The sequence below is a fragment of the Ictidomys tridecemlineatus genome, chromosome Y, assembly GCF_052094955.1.
Source record: "Ictidomys tridecemlineatus isolate mIctTri1 chromosome Y, mIctTri1.hap1, whole genome shotgun sequence".
NCBI classification, from domain to species: Eukaryota; Metazoa; Chordata; class Mammalia; order Rodentia; family Sciuridae; genus Ictidomys; species Ictidomys tridecemlineatus.
In genome coordinates this window covers 271,089-282,391 of record NC_135494.1, presented here as the reverse complement: position 1 = coordinate 282,391, position 11,303 = coordinate 271,089, and the positions used below count along the sequence as shown (strand labels likewise).

General features: G+C 61.6%; 1 protein-coding gene across 1 annotated transcript; it reads left to right on the top strand.

Moving 5' to 3' along the window:
* Nucleotides 1-221: 221 nt before the first annotated feature.
* On the top strand, nucleotides 222-8,735 carry P2ry8 (P2Y receptor family member 8). The gene is given in 3 exon segments (XM_078035227.1): nucleotides 222-479; nucleotides 7,477-8,575; nucleotides 8,578-8,735. Coding segments are annotated over 2 exon segments (1,092 nt in total). The 5' UTR covers nucleotides 222-479; nucleotides 7,477-7,512; the 3' UTR covers nucleotides 8,607-8,735.
* Nucleotides 8,736-11,303: the final 2,568 nt, after the last annotated feature.

The following is an 11,303-nucleotide window of genomic DNA, read 5'->3' as shown; positions in this document are numbered from 1 at the left end:
ACCCTGGGGCCCTCACTGCACCTCCATCCCCTCTGCCAAGACCTATCTCCACCCACAGCACGTCCCAAGGTCCTGGGGCCAGGGCCACCCTGGGGACCTCACTGTCCCTCCATCCCCTCTGCAACAGAGGGGACACTCTTATTTCAAACGGGTTCAAAATGCATCTTTTTTTTTTTTTATTAAAAAAAAAAATGTAAAAGTCCCCTTGGGGGCGGCTCCACCCCGAGGCCTGGGAAAGAGGAACCCTCCTGGGGTTTCGCAAGGTCCCTGCCCTTCAGCCAGACCCAGGGCCACAGGTGGCCGGCCATCAGCCCCGGGGGGACCCGGGGGCCACCGCAGGGTCCCGTCGGGGGACAGGCGCTGGCCTCCCAGCTCATGCAGACCGGCTGCCTCCGCTGGGCCAGGCAGGAGGGACAGGGGACATTCGGAGAAGCCCCCGAGGCCAGCGCCCCCCGGGACCCCACCGTCCTGCGGCCCTCGTAAGTCAGGGGACCCCGGTGGCTGTGGGCGGGACGCCCAGGGGACAGGAAGGACCCCGTCCCGACCCGAGGAGCCGGGTCACCAGCGCCTTGGCCACGGGGACCTGGGGACACCTGTGTTTTGCTTTCGGTTTTCTGTTTGGGGACGAGGGGAGGTCCCCCTCTGGTTTCCGTGGTTCAAAACAGTCGGCGTCCAGGGAGCTGGAAACGCGCTGGCCCCGTCTGTGGGATTTTGGGGGAACCCAAAAGGAGACCCCAGTCCCCATTAGACAGGGTCTCTGCCCCAGGTCCCAGCAACCACCAATGACCTTCTGTCCCCGCGCGCTGGCCTGCTCCGGGTAAATCACGTGTGTCCCCGGGTGTCCGGGGTCTCTCGCTGAGCCGCACATCCTTGAGGCCCATCCAAGTGCTAGCAGGGGACAGCTCCGTTCCGCTTCCTGGGCTCCTCTTCCTGGCTGAGTACTATTCCACCGTGTGACAGACACACCTCTGGGCCTGGGCACCTCTGTGGACACGGCCGCTGTGGACATCAGGCACAGCTCTGGGCTGACCTCCGCCATCGGTTCCCGGGGGCGGGGCAGGAGGGATGCTGGATGGCCCGTCCGTCACTGTGAACCCCGACGATACGGGGTGACCTGTCAGGGTTGGGGGAACGGCCAGCCATGTCCACAGTGGACGCACGTCCGCCTTCCCGCCAGCTCACGAGGGTTCCCTCCCCCATGATCCCCACGGGTATGTATGTGATGATCACCATGGGTATGCATGTAATAATCCCCATGGGTATGCATGCAGTGATCCCCACGGGTATGCATGTAAGGATCTCTCATGGGTATGCATGTGATGATCCCCATAGGTATGCATGTGATGATCCCCATAGGTATGCATGTGATGATCCCCATAGGTATGCATGTGACGATCCCCATGGGTATGCATGTAATGATCCCTATGGGTATGCATGCAATAATCCCCATGGGTATGCATGCAATAATCCTCATGGGTATGCATGTGATGATCCCCATAAGTATGCATGTAAAGATCCCCAAGGGTATGCAACTGATGATCTCCATGGGTATGCATGTAATAATCCCCATGGGTATGTGTGCAATAATTTCCAAAGGTATACATGTAATAATTCCCATAGGTATGCATGCAATAATTCCCATAGTTATGCATGTAATAACCCCCATATGTATGCATGTAATAATCCCCATGGGTATGCATGTAATAACCCCCATATGTATGCATGTAATAATCCCCATAGGTATGCATGTGATGATCCCCATAGGTATGCATGTGATGATCCCCATAGGTATGCATGTGATGATCCCCATAGGTATGCATGTGATGATCCCCATAGGTATGCATGTGACGATCCCCATAGGTATGCATGTGACGATCCCCATGGGTATGCATGTGACCATCCCCATGGGTATGCATGTGATGATCCCCATAGGTATGCATGTGACGATCCCCATAGGTATGCATGTGATGATCCCCATAGGTATGCATGTGACGATCCCCATGGGTATACATGTAATGATCCCTATGGGTATACATGTAATGATCCCCATGGGTATGCATGCAATAATCCTCATGGGTATGCATGTGATGATCCCCATAGGTATGCATGTAAGGGTCCCCAAGGGTATGCAACTGATGATCTCCATGGGTATGCATGTAATTATCCCCATGGGTATACATGTAATAATCCCCATGGGTATGCATGTAATAATCCCCATGGGTATGTGTGCAATAATTTCCAAAGGTATACATGTAATAATTCCCATAGGTATGCATGCAATAATTCCCATAGTTATGCATGTAATAATCCCCATATGTATGCATGTAATAATCCCCATGGGTATGCATGTAATAATCCCCATATGTATGCATGTAATAATCCCCATAGGTATGCATGCAATAATCCCCATAGGTATGCATGCAATAATCCCATAGGTATACATGTAATAATCCCCACAGGTATGCAATAATCCCCATGGGTATGCAAGCAATAATCCCCATAGGTATGCATGTGGTAATTCCCATGGGTATGCATGCAATGATCCCCACAGGTATGCATGCAATGATCCCCACAGGTTTGCATGCAATGATTCCCACGGGTGTGCATGTAATGACCCCCACAGGTATGCATGCAATAATGTGGGAACAGTCACATCCTCCCAACGATCTATAATAATCTGTAACACAGTACGCAGTGACGTCGGGTGTGGCTCTGTCACACACAGTCGCCTGCCAGCCAGGCTGGTACATCACGTCCATGACACGCACACTTCACAGTTCAGGAGCAGTTTGCAGGTGACGTGATGCAGAGCACACTCACTGCCCATAAAATGCCACCGGGCCCAGCCTCACAGGGGACGCGCGTGACCCGCACGACTGGCATCGTGGACGGAGATCTGTGCCATCCCGTGCCTCACGGACGGCGTCACACACGATCCGGTTCCGGCAGACACAGTGAGTGTGCGGGACGCATGAGCACGTGACATCCATGACGTCACAGAGCAGAACACAGGCCCGTGTCCCCCAGGCCACCTGCTCTGTGGTCCATCAGTTAGTGACCCTGGTCCAGCCTCTGCCGTCCAGGGTGGGAGCGGCCTTGTCCTCTGGGAGCCTGGCACCGGGGACAGCCCCAGCACCCGCCCAGGGGACTGACTGTAGGAGAAGCCCAACTGTCACCAGGTGCAGATGGATGCATCTGCTCCTGATGGCGGCTGCCTCCGGCCAATCTTGTCCCATCTCTGCCTCCGTGAGCTCTGCAGCCCAGTCGCTTTATTGGTCAACCCTTCCGTCTGAGGCTGTCCCCGTGAAGCCATAAGGGGATGTCACTCTGAACGGCCAAGAAGCCGAGGCCACCCACCGGCGGAGGGATGGAAAGAGGACCGTTCATCTGTGGAGTGGAATAGTACTCAGCCAGGAAAACAGAGGCATTCCACACCGGTTCCATTGGAAAAGCGGATTCGGGGGTGACAGAAGCCGGGTCCCTAGCTGTCAGGGGGCTGAGGGGACAAAGGAAGAAGGGGGTTAACCGTGGCGCGGTTCAGGGTTGGCGTGAAAATCTTGTAGGGTGGATGCACTGCGCCCCAGTAAAGCTGTTTCTTAAATAAATAAGAACAGGGGGGCCCCCCTGGTGCTCGCCAGGCGACGAACCCTGGGCCTCCTCTTGCAAGATCTTGCAAAGTGGCCCCGAGCGAGCCCCGTATGTGGGGGGGTGCTGGGGCCGGGGCTGCACCAGCTGCGCCCTGTGCGCTCGGGGAGGGGGCCTGCGGCTGCCCGTGGCGACGCGGCCAACCGTTAATCTCCTTTGACAGAGTTGCCTCCCCTCGGTCGGGGCCTCCGCTGCTGCAAACCGCAGGCGCCTGGGTTTCAGGGAAGCGGAGGCCGTTAGAGCCGATTTCCTGATTAATGGCCCGTGCAACCTGCTGAGCAGCGCGCGCGCGCGCGCGCCCCTACCCAGGCCCTGACCGCGGCCTTTCTGGGCCAGCCACCGGGGACCGCTCAGTGCAGAGCCAGCACTGCGGACCGGGGCGCAGGGGGCCGCCCACCAGGTGCCAGGTGCACCCAGAACAGCCGATGGCGGTGGAGGCGGGGCGCGCTGGAGCTGCAGAGGCCGTGCGCTCTGGCTCTTCCATCACCTGCGCGCCCCGCGGCTCTGGCCTGGGTTCAAGGGCGCGTGGTATTTAAATGTGCACGAGGCAGAGGCGTCCAGCTGCGCGGGGGGGGGGGGGCGGGGGGGTTCTCCTGCGTCCCCAGCTCTGCGCGCAGAAATGGAGACAGCAGCTCCAGGCCCCCTCGCCCTGAGCGCGCGGCTCCCCGTCCGTATTTTTCCAGAGCCCAAACCTGGGGACTGGACCCAGGGGTCGCTGTACCGCCGAGCCCCATCCCCTGCCCCTTTCTGGTATTTTATTTCCAGACTGGGTCTCCCCAAGTTGCCTAATTAGTTCCCCACTGCGTTGCTGAGGCTGGCCTCCAATTGCAAACCTCCTGCCCCAGCCTCCTGAGCCCCTGGGATGACACGGGTGCAGGTCTTTTTTTCCCCAAGGTGTGCAGGGGAGCTGAGAACGGGAAGCACCCACATGGCCGCGGGTTGGACTCTCTGTCCCGCACCCACTCCTCGGGCGCAGGTGTTTCCTGCTGATAGATTCACTCGCAGGGTGCGCCCGGGGCCAAAGGGCCAACGCCCTGCTCTGGGCAACCCTGAGGGTCCCTGAGGCTGGTCCTGGGAGCAGAGGGCGCCCCGGGGCCGCCCGGGAGCCCGTGCAGGGTCTGCGCTGGACGCAGAGACCCCGGCCCCTGCGCGGATGTTAACAGGCTCCTTCTGCCAAGGGAGAGCCACGTGCGCCCCGGTGGCTGGTCTGTTTGGTTTCACTTTCCTGCTTCATAGGGCGAAGGCCTTTTCCTCCACCTCCCGAGGCAGAGGGGAGGCATGTGCCTTGGGACCCCGGCAATGACCCCCAGAGGGGCTTCGGGAGCCCCCTCGGCCGGCCGGGTGGGCACAGAGAGCGTCCCTGTTCGGCCCCGGGCGCTCCCGGGCAGTCCGTGCGCCACCTGAACGCAGGAGCTGCGCGGTGCGGATTGTCCGGCCCCGAGGAGGAGGTGGCCCTTGCAGATCAGTAGAGGAAAGAAAGGGCGGACAGTTGAGTCCAAGTCGGATCAGGTGGTCAGCAACCCCCGGGGGGGGGGGACAGGTCACTCCGCTGGACAGGCGGGACACTCAGCAGGGGCTGAGGCTGCAGAGGTGCTGGGCGCGGAGGTCTTCTCCAGGGGACGCCCATGTGTGGCCTTCGATCCTTGGACGGACCTGATCCCCCGTGGACAGAGACCTGTGGAGGCCTAGGTGATGGACACGTGTCTGTATAGATGATTGACAGGTGTGCACCTAGATGACCCACGGGGGGGGGGAGGTTTCTAGAGGAGTGGCCGATGGATAGACGCAGCCTTCACGCAGGGCTCCTTTCTCGAGGGGGCAAACCTCAGACCTTTGTTCCTCGGCCCTTCGACTGATTGGACGAGGCCCACCCCCACCGCTAAGGATTTTCCACTTAAGTCATCCCAGAAACACCCCCCCCCCGGCCCCGGGGAGGGTCCACTCCTGGTCCCTGAGCCTCGTGGACACTGACCCCGACTGGCGATGGAATCTCCCCCCCCCACAGGGTTAAGCAGAGACCCCCCCCCAGACAGACGTGTGCTGGGTTTCCCCGACTCTGACACCCCGGATTCAGGTTGCATAACCCGTCCCCCACCCCCACCCCCACCCCGCCCCCAAGAGGTGAGCGTATTTGGAAAAGGGGACAGGAACTCATTTGCAAAGTCAAGAAAGGGAACCAGGCGCACGCTGGGTGGCAGATGGCCCCGTGGAAGCCGAGCCAGGCCCCCCATTTCAGCAGCAGCGACGCGGACGGTAAGTCCCGAGCCTTCTTCTGGGGCCGCTGGGACGAGGTCCACTTGCCCTTTGCGCATCTTGGCGCGTCCGTCCACCATTTCCTCCAACCTCCACATGCCCCCAAACCAGGGGACGGACATGGGGGGGCCCGCGCCCGAGATCCCAGCTACTCCGGAGGCTGAGGCAGGAGGAGCCCACGGTGGAGGCCAGCCTCGGCACCTTAGCAAGATCCCATCTCAAAATTAAAAAAAAAAAATCTAGGCCGGGCGCCTGTCATCCCAGCGGCTGGGGAGGCTGAGTTGGGAGGCCACAGCAAGGCCTCAGGGAGGCCCAGTCCCTAAATAAGACGCCCAATAGGGCTGGGGACGGGGCGCAGGGGGTCAGAGGGGCCCTGAGTTCAACTCTCAGCCCTAGAGAAGCTTTGAGGCTCGGGCTGGGACCCAGGGCCCTGTGCTTGCGAAGGACATGTGCACCTGGGAGCCACCGACCCAGACCCCGAGATTCTGTGGGACTTAAAATCCATCACTGGAAATGGGGCCTCGGGGTGGGGGAGGGGAGAGGCCACAGGGACCCTGATTTGCCTTCCCCTGGGTGGCCCCCCGATGGCAGCTCCCGGGTGGAGCCAGATGCCTGGGTGACGGGCCCTCCCTGGGGCACCCGAGCCTCCCCACTGGACCAGCCCCCACCTCCGTGTACCCAGGCAAATGCGGCCGGTCTCCCGGGACCCTGATTAGGATGGGGGACCTCGATTTGACCCTGTGCAAATGAGGAACCAGGCCTGAGAGCCGAGCCGGCCTCTGGGACACCCCTCCCCACCCTGGAGGTGACCAGATCACCTCTCCCGGGCTTGGAAGCGAGGTCGCTGGGCGATGTCCAGCGGCCTCGGCGACCCAAGGTGGAAGCCAGTGCAGCGTCCCTCACGAGGCGCTCCCTCGACTTCCAGGGAGAAAGACACAGACAAGGAGCAAAGGAGCTTCCGGGTGCTCAGAGGCCTAAGTGCCAACGGGCCGGTGGGGCACCGGGTCCCTTGTCCCTGGGGAGCAGGCAGGGCCCTTTCCCGAATGTTCTCGGTGACCGTAGAATGCAGTGGGACGCGTCCTCCGTAAATGGATTGTCACTTCTCCTCCTTCTGGTTGGACATGGTGTAGAATCACCCGGGTCCTGTGGTCCTATATGCACCCAGGGTCACCATGTCCCATTCATTCTCCGGTCCTTTCTACCCCCCCCCCCGTCCCTCCCCTCCCTTCAGTCCCCTCTGCCTAGTCCACCATACCTCTATTTGTCCCCTAGTCCCCCTCTTAGTGTGAGTTAGCATGCGCATATCAGGGAGAACGTTTGTCCTCCGTCTTTTTGGGGACTTGCTTAGCTTGGTCAGCCTGGTGTCTCCCAACTCCATTTCCTTGACCAGCGAACGGCCATCATTTCACTCTTCTTCGTGGCTGAGTAATATTCCACGGCGTACACGTACCACATTTTCTTTATCCATCACCTGCTGAAGGGCACTGAGGTGGCTCCCTGGGGACGGGCTCCGGGGCCTCCTGTCCCTGGGCCCCTGTGGTGCGCTCCCTGACCCTTTCTGCGTCCCTCCCCTTGCAGGTCCGCGAGGATGAGCACGTGTCCACGGCGGCGGTGATGGGGCTGGTGGACATGAACGTGAGCGGCCCGGACAACGCGACGCTGCAGATGCTGCGGAACCCGGCCATCGCCGTGGCGCTGCCCGTGGTCTACTCGCTGGTGGTGCTGGTCAGCATCCCCGGGAACCTCTTCTCGCTGTGGGTGCTGTGCCGCCACATCGGGCCCAAGTCGCCGTCGGTCATCTTCATGATGAACCTGAGCGTCACGGACCTGATGCTGGCCAGCGTGCTGCCCTTCCAGATCTACTACCACTGCAACGGCCACCACTGGGTGTTCGGCGAGGTCCTCTGCAACGTGGTCACCGTGGCCTTCTACGCCAACATGTACTGCAGCATCCTGACCATGACCTGCATCAGCGTCGAGCGCTTCCTGGGCGTCGTCCACCCGCTCAGCTCCGCGCGCTGGCGCCGCCGCCGCTACGCGCTGGCCGCCTGCGCGGGCACCTGGGCGCTGCTGCTGGCCGCGCTCTTCCCGCTCGCGCGCACGGATCTCACCTACGAGGTGGACGCGCTGGGCATCGTCACGTGCTTCGACGTGCTCAAGTGGACCATGCTGCCCAGCGTGGCCATGTGGGCCCTGTTCCTCTTCACCATCTTCGTGCTCCTCTTCCTCATCCCCTTCGTGGTCACCGTGGCCTGCTACACGGCCACCATCACCAAGCTGCTGCGCACGGCCGACGGACGCCCGGACCAGGGCCAGCGGCGGCGCGCCGTGTGCCTGGCCGCCGTGGTGCTGCTGGCCTTCGTCACCTGCTTCGCGCCCAACAACTTCGTGCTGCTGGTCCACATGGTCAGCCGGCTCTTCTTCGGCCGCAGCTACTACCACGTCTACAAGCTGACCCTCTGCCTCAGCTGCCTCAACAACTGCCTGGACCCCTTCGTCTACTACTTCGCCTCCCGCGAGTTCCAGCTGCGCCTGCGCCACTACCTGGGCTACGGCCGCCTGCCCAGCGACAGCCTGGACACGACGCGCCGCGACAGCCTCTTCTCCGCCAGGACGCTCTCGGCGCGCTCCATGTCCGCCGCCGGCCCCGCGGACGCGCTGCAGGGCACCGGCCGGCCCGCCTCAAGAGGCAGGAGAGCGTCTTCTGAGCCCGGGAGTGACCTTTGCAAAAGGTCCAGCGGGGACACGCCGCACCCTCCACGGCCACCCTGGAGATTTGCAGAGACCACCTGCTCCTTATGGGAAGCCACCAGGGGTCCCCAGGCCGCTGTGCCATCCAGCCTTGCCTCTTCCTGCCCACGGAACCGAACCCCAGCGGTAGTGGACACTGCGTTGGCCACTGGTCTGCCAAGGGGCTGCCCAGCCTGTCCCCAGCTGGGGGACGAGCATTCAGCCAGCTCAGCACCCCCTCACCCTGACTCTGCAGGCCCACACCTCCTTGGTGACATTGGGGAGGTGACCTTAATCTGCAATCCTGGGGTCCCCTCCCTGCACCGGGTCCCTCCGGCCGGCTGCCCCGCTGCCATCTGGGCAGGTTTCATGTGTGGTCACGCTGGCCATGGCGGTGCCGGCAAAGGGACCAGGTGACTCTGAGGAGCCACGGGGATCCTTGGGGGTGACGGTCCCCACACCCCACAGGAAGGAGCCGACTCCCGGGGCTTCCAAGAGGCTGCCCAGGGACCCTGTGGTCGAAGTCACCGGAGGCGAAACCCTGACCGGTCAGGACCGAGCAGCGGAGACCACGGGTGGCTTCACGGAGCAGCTTGCTCGGGGACTCGGATCCTGCGCATTGTCACCCGAAGGTGCCTCCAGGGCCGGAGGCTTCTCAGCCACAGGCGGGCACCTGGCTGGACCCCTGCATGACGTTTGGGGACCAGGCACCAGTGAATAGCGTCCTCCCCGATTCAGGTCTGCGGGGACCTGGTGTGGGGACAGGGTCTCTGCAGAGGTCACTAGTGGAGGGCCCTGAGCTGGGCTCCTCCTGGGTCAGGGGGCCCTCAGGCCATGGCCGTGTCCTCCCCAGAGACAGAGGAGGGGACACAGGCCCAGAGGAGGAGCCCCGTGGGGACGGAGGCAGAGACTGCAGTGAGGGGCCACCCGCCCAGGGCCACCTGGAGCCCAGGAGCTGGAGAGGCAGGAGGAGCCCCTGGAGCCCTGGAGGGAGCTCAGCCTGGACCCTGGTCCAGCTTCTGTCCCCCAGGGACACACCAGCCCCTTGGACACCGAAGGTTCCCAAAGCCACACCCCTGACAGGCCACCACCGTCTTTATCCTGTGACAGGCCCGGCACCTCCCGCTCCTCCCGGGGATGATCCCGTGAGTCCCGGAGCGTGTTTTTCCTGGCTGTGTCCCCTCGAGCAGAACCTAGAACATGACGCGGAGTCAGACGCGTCGAGGGTGGAAGCCCTGAGCCACCAAAACGGTCCCTGCGCGGACTGCGGGCGCCTCGGCAGAGGCAAAGCAAAAAAAAAATCTACGAAAAACCTCAAACCACCAGCTCGGGGCCCAGGAGCCCCAGGTCCTGCGTCCTGCGGAGAACTCCAGACCCGGTGACATCCGCAAGTCTCTGCGGCTGGCGTCTGTCCCCTGGAGCACACCGGACCTGCAGCCCCCGTGGAGAGACGGAGAGGGCAGATCCAGCTTTTCTCCGCACGCTCCGGGCTGCCCACCCGCCTTTGCCCAGCCTAGGAGCCACGCTATCCATCCCGGGGTGTCCACAGCTGCAGAGTCTCGGTCACTCTTGTCACTTGTGGACAGTGGAATCTTGATGGCTCTCACGTGCGTCCAAGATGGACCAGGACCGCCTCTCGGGCAGGAATGAGGACGGGGGACACCGGTTGAACGAGGGTCATTAGCTTGTCCTTCAGGGCAGGACGTCAGGACCCCAGGGAAGTCCCCATCGGTGAGCTCTGCGGCTCCTCCCAGCCAGAGTGCCCGCCCGTGGCCCTGCGGTCACTAAGGTTCCCGCCCCGTGCGTGCCCCACAACAGGAATCCTCCTGAAGCTTTGCAAAAGCAGATGCACCGACCCTCATCTCCAGCCTCCCCTCCCTGGCGGCTGGGACCCACGTGTCTGTCCCCCACCTCCCATCCCCTTCAGGGGGCTGGAGAGGACACAATCCCCTTCCACTGGACAGCAAATGACCGGTAGTTGAGGGATGGAAGGGTAGCTGTCCTGTGTGTCCTGATGACACGGTGCACATGTGTGTGCCTGGATGGAGGCACCACCCGGGACCCCGTGAAAATGCACGGTCAGCCCACGGCAGGACTCGGGGCCCCTCCAGGTGGGTTTTCAGGAAGGTGGACTTCAGGACTGGCTGGCTCAAGGAAACAGAGCCCCCAGGAAGGACGACTGGACGGGAACTCAGGTGGGTCTCCTCCCTCAAAGACAGGAGGGTGCACTGCTCTGGTGGCCTCCCCAAAGATACGTCCACCCCAAAGCCACAATTATGTTCCAGCTGTATAACTTTTTATATATTGAATATTAAACACCATGGTTGGGTTTTTTTTTTTTTTTTTGCCCTCTTTATAAATTCGGCTCCTTTCTGGCTTCTCTCAGGGGTTTGCAGTCTCGTACGGTTTTGCGCATTTTGCTAGATCCACTCCTGGGTTCGCCGCGCTTCATTAATTCGGGTTGGAAAGCCTTCCCGCCACCGGCGGCCTGCACTGCGCAGGCCCCCGCCTCCGCCGAGCATGATTGGCATTCGCTCTCCTCGGGCGCCACCTGCCGGACGCTAGGGGGTACTGTGCCCAGACTGGTCGGAGGTCCCCAAGTGCCCCGCAGGGACTTCATCTCCACACCTGCCTCCCTAACCCTAACCTAACCCTAATCCCCCGCGCCCATGCGG